General features: G+C 38.6%; 1 protein-coding gene across 2 annotated transcripts in view; it reads left to right on the forward strand.

The window, feature by feature from the left end:
• cpne5b (copine Vb) overlaps positions 1-20477 on the forward strand; it is a 140459-nt gene that overhangs the window by 17328 nt on the left and 102654 nt on the right. For both annotated transcript variants that reach the window (XM_068315336.1, XM_068315335.1), the window contains exons 2-3: positions 13400-13440; positions 13703-13749. In XM_068315336.1, the coding sequence (XP_068171437.1) occupies positions 13400-13440; positions 13703-13749 (88 nt within the window). The remainder of the gene's footprint in view (positions 1-13399; positions 13441-13702; positions 13750-20477) is intronic.

Genomic DNA, 20477 nt, shown 5'->3' on the forward strand with positions numbered 1-20477 from the left:
TGAACCCAGTAGCAGTATAGACAATAAAAGTTCTATTTCCTTATTTTCAGCAACACACAAATAGCACTCCCAGTCCTGAGTTATGCTGCACTCTGTGCACAGGAGGTCAATAGGTTGTCTTTATACAGTGCAATTTATTTTATACCCTCAAATTTACTCGTGAAACATAAAAAATTCACCCTCTATGGAATTTTTACACTCAATGCAGGGATGCATTTCACAGTCTATACGTTTTCTGGGGAATATGGTTGTAGGAACATTTTTTAAATGGATGCAATAGAGTGAAATGTTGAATGTATTCCATAACACGAGAGAATTGTTATGCAACTAATAATGCAATAGATATAATACAGTGTACACAAATGCACCATTAATGTGTCCTTATTGAAGATAAAAATCTATGAGCTCCCAAAGTTTTAATTACCCGCCTGTAGCATCCTATTTATGCTGACTTGTACTCATGAGTCCAGAAATTTATAAGCTCAGCTTTCATGTTTTGTTCCAACACGTCAAAAATATCCACTCATCCCTAGATATTTATCCGTTTTTCCTTGACTTCTACTTAGAGCAGTTGGAGTCTGAGAGCTGAGGATCCTTCTGCAGGATGGATGGAAGCAGCTGCCTAATTATTGGGGTTGGTGTCAGATCTCTCTAAATAAAGTCAGCTAGGTCTGTCGGTCTTTCTAACAGGAGCTTGCTTCTTTTCACTGTGCATGAAGAGCTCTATTATATTCAGTCTATTTCTGATCAAATCTCAGAGGACTTCATTTTTCTCTCTCTCTTTCTGACTCTCAACCACGCGTTCCCTGGAACACATTTTCCCATCCCCTACTCCTGTTCTTACGTTTGATTTTTCCTATGTCCCGTTCTCATGATTTTGCAATTTCCCTTGTGCACAGAGACATATATATCCAAATCCTGCCTCATCTACCTCTGTGCATCTCATATCTTTTCAGAAACTCATTTACATCAGACAAGTTATGTATCAGGAACTTATTTTGAAACCCCTTTAGTGTTGCCACTCCCTTTGAAATGTATTACGCAACAAATAATGCAAATTTGGTAACACTTGTTAAATATTTAATGTCCTGGCTTCATGATGCCCCAGTAACAAGTTTATTCTTATTTAAGGCACAATTAAAACAAATATAACCGACAAAATCCACCTTTCTCCTCTGAACATGTTTAGTTTGTCATGTTCATCTACATTTCTAGAGCTTTGTGTTTTGTTTTCTTCATTCTTACGTTTTTCTAGAAAATACAGTGACTTTTTCAGCTACTGTTCACTTATCTCTGGAAGGAGTTAAGAAGGTTTCATTATCGATAACACAAGACTGCATTTTACAGTAATTACTGCTGAGTGTATCCCTGAAGACATATACCGGTACTTTTTACAGATTATTTTCAAAGTCTATTCTAATTTTAATTGTTGGGATCAGCACTACAAAGCCCCGCATTCATTCCCAGGGATTTTAAAGTGACTGTATATTGATGAGAACTGCATCTGATGAAATTATGGGTGATGTTTACCAGAAAATTTAGAGCAGGGCTGATCTTGACTTGGCACTGGTTTATATGAAGACATCTGCTGTGGGGTGCTGAGGGGTTGTACTTGACACAGGATAATAAAAGAATCACTTTGATGAGGTTTTGTTTCAGCAGTCCTAGATTTGAACACAATCAGGTTGAGTTCCTACCGCCTGGTTGCTGGTGCTCCTGTCCCACTTCCTGTCAAAGTGTCTTCAAGAAACATTCCTATGTCTATGCCTGTGCTACACAGAGCGGATCTGGATGGATATGGCTGGACATGTGTTTTCTGCCACAGTGGTGCTTGCCTTACATGAGATTTAAATTTGTGGTGGAGTGTAGTGCATGTTTCACATGCTTGGCTTGCTGGTTTTTTTGCTACTCATCACACCATCACACTGTGTTTACCAAATATAAGTTAACTAAGTGATCTTCTCTCTTCTCTTCTCTTCTCTTCTCTTCTCTTCTCTTCTCTTCTCTTCTCTTCTCTTCTCTTCTCTTCTCTTCTCTTCTCTTCTCTTGATTGTCTTTGTTTAGCTCATACTCAATCATTGGAATATCTTTTCTTTAATGATAAAATTGTACGCTGGCTTGAAAAAGTTTGCTGATTTTTGTTAACAACTGAGAAGGTTTTGAAAGATTTGCTGATGTGTCTAAACATTACAATCAAAGGTGTGTTTAGTGCGAGAGACAGCAGATTGTTGAGTGTCATTCTTAGGTTGTCAAATGGTTGTCAGATGGTTTGAGTTTACGAGAAAACAAGACAACAAACTGTATCACACAAGAATCATCGTTGCCCAGAAATAGCCAAACAGGAAAATAATGCAGACAGTTCCTGTAACTCATAAGTGATGATTGACATTGCGTATTTTTAATGAGTGTATGGATTTTTTAAAACCCTGAAGGAAACAACTTTTCTCAAAAAATAATTTGCTATTTCTTATTACCATTTTCATCCAAGTCACCGTATTAAATTTTCTCAACAGCATAGATGGATTTTCTTAGAAATGAATTACTAGAATAAACATTGATTATCCTCTAATCTTCAAAATCATATGTTAGAATTCAGTTCCAAATGTAATTTGCATGTAGTACAACATGCATGCGCTGTTGGAATTGCAAAATATGCAATTAATCTATGAGTATTTAACAGTCCATCCTGGATACCCTAGTTATTAATAACGATAAATCCACTGCCTCTAAATGCTTTAATTTGGTGATGAGAAATTTTTGGCGGTCATCATTCAAAATATCCAGTGATAAAATTACATGCATCAAGTAAACTAATCATCAATCAAAATGCAAATACAAGAAGCAAACACAACAACCACCTTCCTGCAAATTGCTCAGATGACAATGGACAATGGTGTCCAGGACAATAACAGGATAATGTTTTCTGAATTTCATTATTTTTTGTTCAGCGTTAAAAAAGTTCGGACTCACCTTCTCATCATCATTGTTTCTTAATTTAGTCTAATTCATGGTTGTGCATTACATTAAAACTGTTTACTTTTGTTCCAACTGCTGTATCTCTGTGAGCTGAAGAAAAGGGGAATGGATTGTATCTGCAAGCAGGGCCCCCACCTTGAAGCATGGTGGAGGAGGTGTGATGGTGTGGGGTGCTTTGCTGGTGACTCTATAAGCAATTAATTCTAAACTGAAGAAAAAATTAACCAGCAGATTTGTTCTCTCTTGTGGGTTGTGCTTTAGTGGGACTATCATTTGTTTTTCAACATGAAAATGACCCCATATACATCCCCTCTCTATATAAGGGTTATTCTAAAAGGACAATGATGCAGTTTCTGTATTTTCAGTAATTTTCAGCTCCCAGTGCTACTTTACAATCAGAGAATGCACAAAAAACATTAACCTAAGTATTTAACAAGAATGAGTAATCGTATATTTATTTTGACAGCTGATTGTGCAACCTGTGGTCTCAAACCTTCATCAAATAGATTGAAATTAAAGTGGTTCATCAAAAAGTATGTCATGAAAATGCAGTACATACTGTATATCATGTATGGGAAAAAAAATCTTCCTCATTAAACTGCATTTAGTCCCCAAAGTGCTATTATGGTAATCAAAAGTAAAAATTTTCTTTTAGTAATTCATGGCAATGAGTACAAGAATACATTTTTATAATCCACCGATGAGCGTTATTAGAACCACTGACATACTGCACTGATTTAAACCAGCGGGTGTTCACATCTTAATATATATAGTATGTACTGCCTGAGTGAATGTGTGGAAGTACAGAACATTGGCTGAGGGATGAAAGCAAATGAAACTATGTGAGATTAATGTGAGAGATAATGGACAGGAATGATGCACAGCCAGACAGATAAATAGTAGGTGGAAATAAAAAAGTTAGAGAGGATGCAGGGTTAGATGATGGGATGATTCAGCACCAATGTGTAGGAAAAACATTAAGCAAATTAACAGATGGAAAGGGCTGAACACAAAAAATATTCTTTGGATGCATTCATGCTTAGGTGACAATATCTGTGCAAACACACACACACACACACACACACGCACACACACACGCACGCACGCACGCACGCACGCACGCACGCACGCACACACACACACACACATACAAACACACACATACACGTATGCCTAAACACACTGAAAATTTGGACAAATGCTACACCAGATTTGCGCAGTTTACTGAGTAGGGCTCTTACTATAAATACTAATCTTTAGGGTGGACTATAATTAGCTTGACATCACTGTCACTACTTCTTTCACAGATGCAACTAGACAGGACCCATCTTACAAACCTGCCCCAAAGGCAGCTGAGTTTCTTCCGTTATGTCAGTACACCTTAAAACAATTGTCCTAGGATAGTTTGACCCTTATAACTCATTGAAGACAGACAAAGCAACAACATAGCCTCTTTGGTGGAAGCAAATAAAAGTGTGATAGGATGAGATATAATATAATATCTCTCTTAATCTAAAAGAGCAATCTTTTCAACTATTGTACCAAAATCTATCTGCATCAAATACATTTGGTGAAGAATTGTCTGTCTGCTGAGGGAGGTTAATATGATCATTATATTCTTGTGAAGAACACTGACAAGTTCAACAAGGTCATGAATGAATGAATGAATGAATGAATGAATGAATGAATGAATGAATGAATGAATGAATGAATGAATGAATGAATGAATGAATGAATGAATGAATATTCTCCATCAAAATATGAAAACAGCTACTAATATTGCCTCCAGTAAAACCCACGACCTGTGATTCGGATAAGTGGCTGAAAACAAGACGATTACGACCGATGGTCTCGTCTTCAATAAGATGAATGAATATTGTTTCCTATAGCTTTAAATTCCCATTCCTATTGTAGAAAAAACTGAAGTCTGCAGCATCTCTTACTGGGTGTTCGTAAAGGAAAAAGTAATGTTGTTGATGTTACTGAAAAGAAGGTTGTCATTTCTCAATAAGAGATTTAAAGACAACTTCCAAACGAAATAAACAAAGTTGGCATCCACTTCTCCGACTCTCCTATGAATGTCAGTCCAATATTCATGCTTTAAAGTCCATTTTCCTGGGGAAAATAATAAACTATTTTGCTCCTCAACTTTTAGCTCACAGTTAACTTGCATTAGCTCTTGCACAAGGATGAGACTTCATCAGTTTTTCTTCATAATGCCATTTATCTGGTTTTTTTTGTCTTTGTGTACAGTATGGATATTGGATGCACAGGAGCATACCAACAGGAACGCACAGACACCAGCCTATGATAAATGGAGGACATGGGTCTGAAAAGTGAAGCCAATGCAAAGGCTTTTATAATGGAAAAACAAATCTATAATGTCTATGTCTTAAACTACAGAATGCCAGCTGCTCTAGACGTAAAAAAAAAAAAAAGTAGACAATGAAAACCCTCTGGGGTTTATTGAGTCATGGCAGCATTGAGCCAGGCTGCAGTAAAAATGGCTTTATTAATGACGGTATATCAAAGTTAAAAAATCTTGAAGTATCCAGAAAAGAGACATTTTTGACCCACACCTTGTGCATGACTTTAAAGAGGCGTAAACCTGACTGGAAGACATTAATTCCTTGCATAAGATTTGATAGTGAAGGATGAATAATAACAATGTAACACAATAGATATACAGTGCTTTAAAAGCCACAGTAGAAATTGTAAACATGGGAATAAAATAGTATGACAATCACATCATTTCCTAGGTGCACATATAACAATAGAATATAAATATTTCATCCTAGGTTTAGAAGATCAGAAAGCTGTACAATACTGTTGCAGCCGTTTACAATATTTGTAATATTCATTGTTATCAGAGTTCTTTCTTGAGGTCTCTCACTCAGTCACAGGCAGCAGATATAAATAGGTATTGGCGGGACACATTGTGTGATAATGTATCTTTTATGTGCTGTCAGGATGTGTTGGAGGTCAGAACGAATCCAAACACAACTGAACATATATTTGTAGGACTAAACTAATTAATGTGAACAAATTACTGGAGACGATACAATCCTGATACATTTAGCTTCCAAGCATGATAAACAGAGACTTTCGTCCTGGTTGTAGCAAATGAAATATCTACTATCATAATAAAATTATTTTCAAAAAAACACTGTGTGCTTCATTTTGCCTATTTACAGTAATTAGCTAAATTAACCCGAGAAAAGCCACGGTGACACCAGCGTAACACGCACATTGAATGTCTCTGTTCTATGTGCTCCACTTGGTTTGTGTTATAACCAACATTATTTTCCTTAGAGGATAAATGTGTGTGGGCTCTTAGGGTTTAAGTGGTGGCAGATCTATTTTTCTTTGGATTTTATACTATATTGTATTATATCTTATTATATATACAATAATATTAATATTATATTATAATAATTGGTGATATGTGGAGTCTGCAGCCAGCCAATGCTTCATTTGCTTTGACAGTCCCAGAATATTGGCAAGTTTTATCCTTGTAATTTTGGGCAAAAAGTGAAAAACATATTTTGTGTTAAAAAACCCCACATACTTCAGGATATCATGTTGTCTTTTATTTGTCTCCTCGCCTTGCTCTTAGAAGCTATAACAAGACGGATGAAGAAATACATCAGCAGCAGAGAAAATACCAAATAGAATGAGGCAGATGAAAGAACAAAGCCGGAGATTCGGGACAAGAGAAAATACTGAAGAAAATGAAACATGAAAGAATGAAAAGAAGCCATCACACTTTAGCGTCTGGGCTGTGGTATTTCATGTCACTATACTGACTGAGGAAAAAAGGAAGGGCAACAGTGTTGGTGGTGAGTTCATAGCAGCCTCTGGCAGGCAATATGGAAAGGTCAAGTAAAATGATGAAGGTGTAAGAGTGACACTCGAAACATAGGCGGAGGTTGATACACTTTGTGTGTCTATGTGTGTGTGTGTGTGTGTGTGTGTGTGTGTGTGTGTGTGTGTGTGTGTGTGTGTGTGTGTGTGTGTGTAGTTGGGCGTGCGCACATGCATACGTTTGTGTGTGTGGAGAAAGACAAAGAAAGAGAAATGGATTCATAGAAAATCCATTAAAATGAGAAAAGAACATGAAGAACAGAATGGGGCAAGAGCTGAGAAACATCCGTAAACATGTGATGGTAATCAGACAGATTGACAGTGGGCATGGAAATCTAGAAGCCTGTGTTTTTGATTTCTATGAAAGGATCAGGCATTGCCTTAAACCACTGTGTACAGTTCTGCACAGAACATAATTATTTTACAGATTATTATTAAGGTGCCATTAAGCAATTTTGTGCATTAAGCAATGGCTGAGGTATCTATCAGGCAGAGAACTCACCCAACCATAGAAGGACGTCCTCACCAAAGGATTGAACTTTGCCATCACCCACAGCATGTACCAGTTGTGGACCTCATTACTGCTACAGACTCAGCCATTTAAACAACCTTTCCGCATCAGAAGCAGAGGGACTAAGGCTAAAGGTAACAGTAGCCCTTTCTGAAGCTAAGGTGTTCACATGTGTCCCCACAACGGAGGTGGTGGAAGCAGTAAGACAACGGCTTTCATGGGACAACACCCTCAGCAACAGGACAAACCTCAACCCCGACCAGATCCACCAACTTTTGGACCTCTGCCTAAACACCACCTATTTCCAGTACAGAGGGAACTTCTATAGGCAGAAACACGGATGTGCCATGGGCTCGCCGCTATCTCCTATCGTGGACAATTTGTACATTGAAGAGGTGGAACACAAGGCCCTTACCTCGTTCAACGGAACAACACCAAGCCACTGGTTCTAGTATGTGGACGACACATGGGTTAAGATGAAAATCCACGAGGTGCTACCTTTCACCAAACACATCAACTCAGTGGACAACAACATCAAGTTCACCAGAGAGGACGTAAAGGACAACAGTTTGCCCTTTTTGGATTGCGAGGTCCGCATAAAAGATGACAGAAGTCTGTACGTTGGGGTATATAGGAATCCAACACACACAGACCAGCTGGGCGTCATCAGGACCCTGCAAGACAGGTCTGATAGGCTACCAACCAGTGCCTAAGACCAGGTGAAAGAACACCAACATCTGAAAGGGGCACTGAAAACCTGTGGATATCCTGACTGGACCTTTGTGAAAGCTCACACAAGATCCAGAAAGGAAAACATCCCAGTGAGGACAGAAGAGAGCAAGTGTAATGGTATAGTGATCCCATACTGTATGTGTCTGGAGTCTCGGAAAAGCTGAGGAGGATCTTCAACAAACACAAAGTCCGTCTTTATTTTAAGATGGGCAGCACCCTCCGACAAAGACTGGTCCACCCAAAAGACCCCACACCACAAAGTCAGAAGAGCAATCTGGTATATGCAGTTAAATGCAACAAGAAATGCTCAGATGTCTACATAGGGGAAACCAAACAACCACTACACAGGCGCATGGCTCAACACAGAAGAGCCAACACATCAGGACAGGAATCAGCAGCCCCCCCCCCCCCCCCCCCCCATCAAGGAAGAGGGACACTCATTTCAGGACACCGATGTTCAGATCTTGGACAGTGAAGATAAATGGTTTGAGAGAGGAGTGAAAGAGGCCATCCACGTCAAAGGGGAGAAGCCATCTGTGAACGGGGGGGGGGGGGTGGGTGGTCTGCGACCTCACCTTTGTCCCATTTACAATCATGTCCTTTCAAAATACCCAAAAAGATTGTCTCAGGTGACCCAGGTGATGTGTCTCATGCTAATGACCCTCATTAGCATACAAAGGTGAAACTCACATTTCAGTGACCCCCCTTGACACCCCCACCAACAATCGTTGAGGTGCGAGACGGGTTTCAACGACAGTCGTTGGAATGTGAATAGCACTGACCACACCCCACAGGGTTTATAAGCTGGGACATTATCAGCCACTCTCTGAACTGAAGTCTCTTGGATGAGAGACGAAACATCTTCAAGAACTTTCTTAACGTCCAGTGGATTGACTTAAACAACTTTGGATAACCATGACCTGGATAACTGAGAACCCACACAGACATTAAGCAATTTTGTCTTCCTTACACAGACAAACTTGAAATTCTGCCCTCATCTTAATCTACACACTGATGAAGGCTTCAGCTGAACCCCACAATTGGCTTTTAACCTTTATTACACAAACCGTAATTACATTTGTTCCTCTGGACTGCAAAGAACTAAACAGTGTATTAAAAGCTGTGCCATCAAGGCGGGAAAGGCAAACACCGGATGTTTTAGTCATATAATCAGAAAAGATTTCCTAACCATGGGTCAAAACAGTAAAAATGGAGCTTTAGCTTATCAGACATTTGGGAATGGAAAGCTGTGAATCTACAGAGCAGGAAATCTTCACACCTTTTTATGGACATGAGTGAGGATATGTTAAGCAAGCTGAGAAAGTCAGTTTAAAAAGTATAACCAGAATGAGAAAAGCCTAATCCAGGCCTCCAGAATATACACTTCACAGAGCAAGCAGAGTCCATCGTTTTCAGTGTTCTCCTGGAACTATTCCTATTATCTTCTGTAAATGAATAATACATGACAAAGCAACATATGGAAAATGAAAACTTTTGACTTAAAAAAAATGCATGAATTTGTTGTCAAGGTTTGAAAATACAACCATTAACACAACACATCAACACAACAACTGTTAGTAACTCAAGTACACACTTACTGACATAATGACATTCTAGAAGTCATCACAACTTTTTTTGTCCATTCACAAGCTCAGAATTTTCTGTCATCAACCTTTGCTGTAAATCAATGCTGCCAACACAAATCATACTTCATACTTAAATCTGATGTGTTTAAGCTATCTGAACAGTTGCAAAGAAATATTACTAAATAAGTAGGCCATGTATCAAATGTATCTGCACAAAGGTTGCTACTGTTTTCATTTAGTGCTAGGTTACAAATTAATGTGAAGATAGGGGACGGGTGATGGAGGAGTGGAGGGCAGATATGCTTGTATTCAAGCAGTTATTGTGCCACAGACCAAACCCATCAGTTTCCTTCACTGTTACAGTGTGCCTTCCAACTCAGTGATTGTGTGGTCTGTGAACACATGAAGCTATTTGGGTGCATTACAAAACAGCACAAAAGAGTAAACATGTAAAAATAATTTGTGCGTCTCCTGGTTACATGATTTACGGCTTCTCAGACAGCTTGAATCATGCTGTTACCTCTCGCCATATGGTATGGCTACCTTTAAGTACTGGGTGAATTCAATATATATGAGTTAGTGCATTGATTCATGAGCCTCAACCTGCATCACAGTAAATTATGCCCACAGGTGTTTTCACCGATTCTGGTTTATTAGACCTGTTTTCCAGATGGTGGCTGACTTACTACTCAATATCAACCTGTGCAGAGGGCTAATTAGAGAACAAAGAACGTATATCCACATTTAATTTTTTTGGTCTATTTACATACACAATAAATGACTCACACATCAATGGCAAACCCAAGGATAATTTTAGCCTTTTAAAGCCAAGTGTATATTTTGTATAATTGGGATTTCAGGATTTTGACACTTCTACTACTTTTACTTCAAGTTTGATATTTTCTTACAGAAAAAACTTGATGTATATAATCAAACATATACATCTGCACTTTGCATGCAAAAAGCAATTCTGGATTCAGCAAAGAAATATAAAGCTCAGATATCTTTTGTTAAATTTTTATTTTGATAAAAATTTTCAGAAGGTTTCACAAAGACCTTATTTTCCTTAAAATGACATTTTTCTGGAAATTATTTCATGGTTCGGGCTTTAAAGGTTTTTAATCATTGCGGCAAAATAGACCCCATTTAATACTGTGTGAATGCACCTTGACTGTGTGTGATGGATACCTTTTCCGCTTTCATGTTTGCTGCCTGTGTGGGACAAACTTAATCATACTCTGTCATTCTAATACATGGAGCCTGGTGAACTTGTGTAATTTAAGCTCTCCTAACATTAGCTGTAGTGTAAAGTGCTCTGAAATGATGTATGTTTACATTCAAGTGCTCTTGCCCTGCAGTGGGCATAGTTATTATGACAAAGGCGAGGGAGGGAGTCAGGTGGAACGACAAACACAGACTTTTAAATGGGCAAGCTTATGACTGGTTCTGTATGGTCTGACAATGATTTATATGAGTTTAGGAAGGCACAGACAAATAATGTCATCCTGTCAACAAGATGCTTGGATCACGTAATGTGTGGTTGCACAAACACATGGACACCAGCACATTTTACTCTTATAATTCTCTGTTACAAGACTGCAGGCTTATGGTAACCAACTACTGCCTTCTGTTTTGGGTGAAAACAAGTGCTATTGAAGTTAAGACATACACTACAGGCACCTTGCATAAAACCTGCTGCAATATTTTTTGATTGTGTAGCTACACTACAGTTTTACCTGCAAACCAGTTTGTTCATTCCTTTTTTCCCCTCCTTGTATCCATTTAATGTCAGCAACAGCCTGTGATTTGTATGAATTCACCTTGACTCTATTATTGAAAATCAAGCTGTGATATTTTACATCAGCAGAGTTGCCATCTGAGACTATAGAGCTGGACGGATTTGCGAGGGTGTCCGGACAGAGCCTCTCACACAGAGCTTCTCAACTCCCAAAACATTTGAGCAGATTAGTGATTCACCAATAAATATTTCTCTAACAATTGCTGCTTCTCGCATCACTGCCAAAATTAATGTGGGATTATTTGAACTGCCAAGTTCATAAAAGTTACCAACAGATTCATCCTCAGTGAAATAGCATGGCAAGGACACCTTTACAACAGAATTTTAACCCTTCTTGATAAAACAGAAGTTTATGAAGTAGGACACAACACAACAATTGACCTTTATGGTGCGCCCAAATGAGCAACTTATAAGGGTGACAGCGCCTTGCTCAAGGGCGTCTCGGCAGTGCTCCAGAGGTGAGCTGACACCTCCCACTGTCAGCTCACACTCCGGGTATTTTTGGGCGGGGGTGGGAATCGAACCACCGATCTCAGAACATTGGACGACCCGCTCTACCCATTGACACACAGCTGATCATTACCAAGGGTGGATCCGGCATACTAATGGGTTCTATCCCAGGTAGATCGCCTTGGATGATATCAGAGATTGTAGAGATTGGAGACAGTAATTTTGTGTTTTTTTATGTAAGCCTCCCCGCCCCTCTTTTTTTTTCTTGGCTTTTTTTTTGTGTGTTCATAATGCTCTTGTGTGTTTCATCAATATGTTGTTCACTGTAAGCTTTTTCTGTTCTATCATATTGTAAACAGCATTTTTACTGTACCTCCTGTAATAAATTGTAAAGGAAAAAAACTGATTTGGTCTTTACTGGAATGCTTTTGAATATATATATATTTAACAAAATGTGTTTTTGAGAAGAAAATTAAACATTTAGTCAATTGTGCTTTGCAGGTGTGAGTCTGTGTTAAGAGTTTAGAAAAAGTATTTGAAGTATGGGTAAGCGCTTGCTAGCGACTGAAAAAACTGTAATACAGCTTTGCCCATCTCCAACCTCCGTACAGGAGTATTCTGCCAGAGGGATTGAAAACACCTGAGTGGGTGTGTGGCGCCTTTCAGCTACAGGTTAAGCAACTGCTATGAAAGTATCCTTGGAATAATTTAATTCTGCTTTAAAACCATTCATTGCTTGAGAAAACCTCTCCCCCAAACCCCTGATGACCCGTGTAATATCTATGCTAAACTACTCTGCCCACCACTATGGCTTGACTAATGTATTCTAAGAGATTCTGAGTGAGTACATTGGTGTAGGATGAGCAATATTCTAGTGTGACTTGTGTTTTACTTAGAGACTGTGCAGTGCTATAACCAGTGGTACTACAATGGCACTACTATGATTGTGTTATGTTGTGATACTGTATATGGGTGTCTGTGACCTGCTGATGTTGTTTTCTTTTGCGCTTGTTAAATTATACCATGTATAGATGTTACGGTTTCCCCGTGAGGACAATAAAGTAGTTGACCTGACCTGCGATTTTAAATTAATTATTGTAGGTGTGGAGGCGTGTCATCTTTTATCCTCTTTAGAGGACTCTAGCAATCAATTGACACCTATTACTGCATGTTTTCCATTTCACTTGACTTGTTTGCGTCATGTTGCAATGTGTTATAAGATTTAAGAAACATCAGGTATGTTCCATGCACATTCATAATTAGAGAGTGCACTACTAAAGAGTCTAAAATGACACTGGGGGTCTGAATTTGGGCTCTGTAATTATAGATTATGCTTACAGTTTGGCAAAAATGTACACTGTGCAGGCACAGAAAGTGGTTTTGAAGCAACCACTCATAACACTCATAAAAGCAACCTGTTAGCAAGAACCAGAGATCCTTTTATCGTTGAGTAACAATCGTTTCTCTCTGTTCATTTCCCAGAAATCTGCTGGATAAAGACACATTTTCTAAGTCGGATCCATGTGAGTATGTCTTCTGTCATCCCTGCGCACATACATTCTTAAAAGGATTTGAGTCTTTGTGGATAAGTTGTCCTGTGATTTGGGATATGTGTTTTGCTCAAAGTGGCCTGGCTGTTTGTTCACTGTACTGGTGTTAAAGCATCACATTGATTTCCCCATTTGGAATTTGCCTGTTTTCCCTTGATTGTCTCTCTTTTTGTCTGTTATTTTTCCTTTCAACACATGTGATCTCTTTCTGTCCCTATCTGGTACTTTTTCACAGTATGTGTGCTCTATACGCAAGGCATTGAAACCAAACAGTGGAGAGAGGTGAGTGTATGCACACGCGCACACACACACATGCTCGCACACACACACACACAGACACACACACGCACGCACGCGCGCGCACGCACACACACACAGACACACACACACGCACGCACGCGCGCGCACGCACACACACACACACACACACACACACACACACACACAGGTGAGGCTGTAGGTAAGAAGATCCTGTTCTGTTTTGTTTTTCTTGTTGGGAGTGGAGTAGTTGGCTTCAACATAACAGAACATTTAGAGTCCGGTCATCTATTTGTTTGAAAATGATAACAAAATCCAACTATAAGTTTAGGAATCTGTCTTTCCGTAATTCATTTGCCTTAAGAACTCTTTCAAATAACTAGATTTTGAATAAACATGCAAACAGCAGTCAGTGCAGAGAAGAGGGATGGGACCATCGACCTTCTCTGTTGCCAGTTTCTCATTAAAACTGCAACCAGCAGCACTAAACCCACCCTGGGCAGGCATGCTTAGAATAAGCAGTGCTCTACTGAGCTAAAACAAAGAACACACATCATACTGTTATGATCAATATGTTGATGCTTTGGGGGTTAAACAAAGTACTGGGGAAGCATAAAGCCAGTCTTTCTGAAAGAGGTATGATTCATGCTGTCCCTGTTTACTGTTCACTCAATGCTGATCTCTGACCACACTTCAATTCTTTTGTTCTGAAGGGAGATTAAAACCTAAATACTTGGTGGTAGCCATCGAGTGACAAACAAAGTGATTGAAACAATAATTTTATAAAGCTAAATCTTCGTCTTTTGTAGATGCCCACCTTTATTTATATCTATAAAAAAGCCCCTGCAACAGAGTGTTTCCTTCCACATTTTGAAAATTTTTTTATTTACTAAAGCAAAATAATATTTGACAGACAATCATGCCATAAAATACTTATTGACAAAATAAACCGTAATTAACAGAATAATAAAGACTAATTGGAATTGCATCAAATCAGCAACACACAATTTAAAACCAGATGGCTCACAAAATTAAAAATGAGGTGGTGGAACTAAAGCTAAATGAATGTGCGTGTGCTTGTGTGTGTGTGTGTGTGTGTGTGTTTTATGTTGAAAAACCTGCAGAAGTGGAGGACCCAGAAGTAGAAACCGAACATAGAGATTATGTTCAGTGATTGAACACAGAAAACAAATCCATGTCAACGACTGGATGAAAGGCACATGATTCAAGCAAGTGTTGAACAAAACTGAAAGACAAGTTCAAAGAAACAAATCCCTAAGCACGAGGGAGAGCTGGGAATTTTTCCACAAGAATTGAGAATAACTCGTCAAATTGAGGAGGGAGCACAAACATGCTAATGATGGACAGGTGAAACTACCTGAGGAAATTCCAAGTGCGGGAAAAACAAAGACAGGAAGTGTAAAGCTAAATATTTTTAATGCAGAAAAGGTTTGCAGAATAAAGGCAACTGACAAAACTAAAAGATTCCTTTGTGGAAAGATTCCTACAAAGTTATTAGCATCGCCAGTTCGGTCTGTCAGTTATATATTACCGTTGAGTTTCTGCCATACGGTGGCGATGCATCCGGGGTGTTCCTTGCCGTCTCTCCCATAGCCAGCTGGGATAGGCTCCAGCAACATCCGTGACCTACAAAGCAGAAAAGCAGCTGATGACAAGACATATACGGTTGTAGAAATTTCATACTTTCAGAAGTATTCAGCATCTTTCAGTAAAAATTCCTCATCCAAACATTTCCACATACTCAACCAACCTACTTTATCAGTTTTTCAACATTTCACACTTCATGTTCGAGTAGAAATGTCATTCAGACTTTCAAAATGTTTAAAAATGAGTATTCATTCTCAGGATAGAGATTCTTCTATATCACTGGAAGTTTTAACTAATCAGAAGTTAAATTTAATTAAATTTACTCATGTTTTTGGTGGCATCTTTGTTAAATTGAAGAGGAACTGGGAATATTATTCCAAAAACTGTCACATAGGACACATTCTGTTGGCTCTGTTTGAAGCAAAAAGCCTTGCCCTGTAATTTCACTTTCATACAACCATTGAGGAACACAGGAGAACTGCCCCATGAAGTTCTGTTATTGTTAGATTAATGTACATATGTTATCCCACATTTACTCGTTTTCAGTTTTTCAATGTTTTTAGGTTGCTTGAACCTGACAGTTTTAAACTATACTTCTATGGAAAAAACATTGTTTAAATCAAAATTTACATGCTTAATGTAATCCAAACAAATTAATCATGGACTTGTTCTGAAGCTCCGTGGAATGCCTGTTGTGAGTCATTTGCTCAGAGGCAAGACTCGACTTTCTTGTCACTCCCTGAGCCAGAGTGAATAGTTTCTGTAACTGTCACCAACACATAAACCGTAGATAGAGGCACAAGTTAGTTAATTAGTTTGTTAGCCATACGGGGGCGAGGGGGTGGGTAGACAGAGATGGCATTCACTGATGCCTTTAATATTTACTATTTTTTAATTGTATACAGAGTTACTGACTGTCACATTTTCCACCCAATTTGATTAGAAATGTCTCTCATTGATAATCTAGTTGTTGGAAATAAGGACAAAATTATTTATGACTTCAGGGAAACTTCTAGAAAGAACCAGAGAGTCAAAGGTTAAATTTTCTGAATTACTTCCAAGGATGTTCCAAAACACATTGAAATTTATGCTTGACTTCACTATTTATTTTATAAATAAATTTTTTAACCAGATTGCACTTATTTCCTGCTTGTTTGTTTACTCACTTGAAGCAGATGGTTGTGTGGGTTGCAGCAGAGCAGTATAATCTGTAGGCTTGTATTTGTGAGGAAACATACCGGTATATGCATACGTGTTTAAAATTGAAAGTACATATTGACCAATACATAAATAATTTCTGGTCATAAAACCCCCTTTTACAACTATCTTCAACCCCCCCAACTCCCCACCAAAACATTTTTACTTTAGTTTGTCAAATGATGATTGAGAGACAGGCTGCTGCACCAGCATAGTTAATATGATGAACATTTCACTTTGCGGTTTGTTGAAGAAATAAAACATTTAAAGCAGTCAGCTGCTTGCAGAAATAAACTGTCACATCCATAAAAAACATATCGTTAAGAATAGGTGGGTGTTGATGTGCTCCAGGTAATAGTGTACCAGGACTGAATAACATTTTCTGACAGGATCCTCTAGCATTTTCTGGTCAGAAAGGAATCACATTTGATGAGGATTCTCACCCCCTCTGGTGCCTGCCATAGCATCTGACCTGTTAATGCAACTGCTACTCTCCAGCTCTGTTCTGATTTAAGTGAAGAATATCTACTTTTTACAACTGTGCAAGATCAAAACACCTTGTATGCTCTCAGCTTCCATGAGTTCACTCTCCATCCTGGTGAAGTACTTTTCTCAAGATTTTGAGGGAGAATACTTTCAAGGGTGATTTCATGCTTGGGCTGATTGGAGGGGTTTTTCCGGGTCCGGAGGCAGCTTTCCCTGAGAGTTAAGGATGCTTGTTCTTGTGTGAAAGCTGTTATGTAACTCAGATGCAGTGTAGTTGAGCATCATTATTGTTTTACGTGACATATTAATGGTGTCTGTCATCATGTACAACTATTCATCTCCCCAAATATATATTTGAATAAGCTCACTTGAAAAGTCTCACGCTGTCACACTGTCACCAACTGCACCCCCTACCTGTCAAACAAGCGCCCAAGTAATCACAGCGCCCATCCAATCACGGCACATCTGCCAGAAGGAATCACGTGAACAATATGGCGTAAGGCATCTGCAATGTTAGGAGAAGAAATAACTATACATTGACTTACCAGTTAACATAATTTTAGAGTGTGCTAAATATTCCAACAACTCTCATAGTTTTGAGCAAAGAGTCCAGCAGGAACAAGACAGAAAGTATGACCGTTTACACAATGACTGCTTCGGCCAAAAGGAAACTCTTATATTTGCGACGCCCGTCCGTTTGCAAAACGTTTCTAAATGCTGTTGTACCATCGTCAAAAAAATGAGCAAAACTCAACTAAAAAGGATGAAATCAAAGCTTTGCTTTGCATGTTTATTAAGTTTCCTTCCAGCCTTGCTCATGTACGCAATCAACAACCAATCTAATGCCAAAACAACAAGGAAACATCATCAGACCATCCAGTTGTGTTTCTGCTGCAGACTCTGTTGCGTTTATTAATGCTCCTCTGAAAAAGAAGAGCTGAATCCCTACTGTAATCTCATTCCGTACGGATGATTTTGAAAAGTCTCTGCACCAGATTTTAGACTAAAGATAGGTCAGGATGGCATCAGCACAGTAATGGACGTCCTGCTGGTTTTGGTTCCTGGTGTCCAATGCTCGTAACAGGATGTTTCCAACTCTGGAAAGTCAAAAACTTCAACTTTTATTGTTCTGATAAAATGTAGAAATCACTGTTCAGGTAGTGAAATAATCTAGAAGGAATATACACTGGCATACATAACATCACCATGTCTCATGTTGTGTTGCAGCAAAAGCTCAGCTAGCATCAGTTGGCTATTGTTTAGCTGGAGCTCTCAACGTTAGCAGTGTAGCGTTAGCTCCACAGAACAAGGTAGATATTTATTCTTTTTATATGTTTGGTATGAAGTCTGATATTATTGTTTTATTGTGGAATTTCCACTAATTAAGCATATAATGCAAGGAAATTACTTTTTGGAAGTAGAGACTCTTATCCAAAACAAGAACCAAGGTAGTCAGAGACTTCAAAATCCTGCGAAGGGTAGGTCAGGGTACCCTGAAAGTAGTACCTGACAAGTGCATAGCTTTTACCTTTAAGGGTAGGTCAAAGCCTTGCACTAGCTTTGACCATAAATCAAAGCTAGTGCATAGGTAGATCAAAGCATTAGCTTTGATCTATGGTCTTAAACTGGCTTCCCTCGTCTTTCTATCTTATCCGGTTCCAGAGTGTGCAAAAGTTGAAATTTGACCTTAACCTAGTTTTGTCAAGGTCAAGGTCATCATCTCATTTTCATCCCCTTTGCTGCCCAAGTGATCTGCTTTTGTTTCATATTTCTATTTGAAACATTTGCGAAGATATTTGGTGGACTAACAGACAAACAAACAAACGAAAGAACGGACGAATACACGAACACTGATGGATTACAATCCATCACTGCTTTGAAGCGGGATGTAATAAAAGAGGGAATCCATCTGGGTAAAGCTCTCAGGTTATGGGATATGTTTATGGTAGGGATCCAAATACAATGCTTATCAGGTTCAAGTGTTTTTCACTAATGAAATGCAAAAGTACTTCAACACGCATGAAATGAGACAAGTCCTCAAATTTTACTTGAACACAATTATCTATCTATGCTGTTGGCCCTAAATTATAAGCACAATGGCAGAAAATAATCAAAAAAAGGACATTGTCTGACACTTCCTGTCTTAAAAAAAGATGTTATTTTATTCAGTTAAAAAGAAGGGAAGGAATTAATAAAAGGAGAGGTGGAATCTCTGAAGAAAGGAAGGATAAATGTTTGTCATCACTATTTAATGGCATGAAACCATATTTGACAATTTCGTTTCGTTTTATTTGCTGCAGTGATGTAAAGGTTTCCTTTGAGATCATGGGGGAGGGGGGGTTAGGAGTTAGGATTAGGTGTAATGTACAGTTGCAACGTAATACATTTATGAATACAAACCACAACAAAAAAGATGCAAGCAGTGCAGTCTGAAGTTTAAAAGAGGTCAATGAATCCCTGTTTCTCAGTCTGGGGAGCCACAGCAGTCCTGAGCAGTTTTCTGGCACCTTCAATAATAAAATGAATCATGCATTGATAGCACAAGAAAAAATGTAGTTGTTAGCTGTGCTGGTTATGGAAGCTGAGTCATATCGAGAAGTGAAGTCAAATCTTGTATTTTTCTTCGTTTTTCTATGCCACTCTGAGTTGCATAGAAATTAATTAATTAATCAATTTGCATTAAAATTATATGCCAGCAGTAATTAATGTGGTCATCAGCACAAAAAAAATCTTTAAATTATTTTTGCTTTTCATTTTTCAAAATGAGAAAACAGCTAGATACCGGATTCTGAATAGACAAAATGTTCCGAACACTCAAGGAAGGGTTGGCTGTGGGAGCTGGAAACAAACAACCTGTGGTTGTACCACAGCTTATGTACTTCAATCTAAGACAACAGTCAAGTAAAAAAAAACCCCACAATGTTTACACCAAATGGTGAAATGCTTTCACTTTAGGGTTTTGTTTTTTTTATAACTAAGATTACTTAGTAGCACCACAATAAAGACTTCTTTATTTGATGCCTTTGTCTACTTACAAAGAACAGAACATTGGCTACATCAAACCTCCCCAGTGATTTGTGTTTCCCAACCAAAATACAAATAAAATATTCTACAGCAGTCAGCACCCAGATTGTCATTTAACATGTCTTCGGTAGTTCTTTTTAACTGATGAAATAAGAAGCGAAGATCTTTTTCTCTCCACTAATCTTCTGCTTGGAAGATGAGGACCTCAATACGAAGACTTCCTCAATTTATCTACTTAGAGTTAGCTGGTTACTGCTGAGGCTTGCAGGTAGGTCAAATGACACAATTGTGTTGCACTTTGTGATTCATACAAAGTCAAAATGCAATAACCTTGTCCTGTCTTGCATCCTCACCAACTCGCTCCTTGTGTGCAGATATAAATTGGAATAGTTACTACTCCTGCTGCTGGTTCAAAATGGGAACAACTACCCCCCCAC

The sequence above is a fragment of the Antennarius striatus genome, chromosome 5, assembly GCF_040054535.1.
Source record: "Antennarius striatus isolate MH-2024 chromosome 5, ASM4005453v1, whole genome shotgun sequence".
Taxonomy (NCBI): Eukaryota; Metazoa; Chordata; class Actinopteri; order Lophiiformes; family Antennariidae; genus Antennarius; species Antennarius striatus.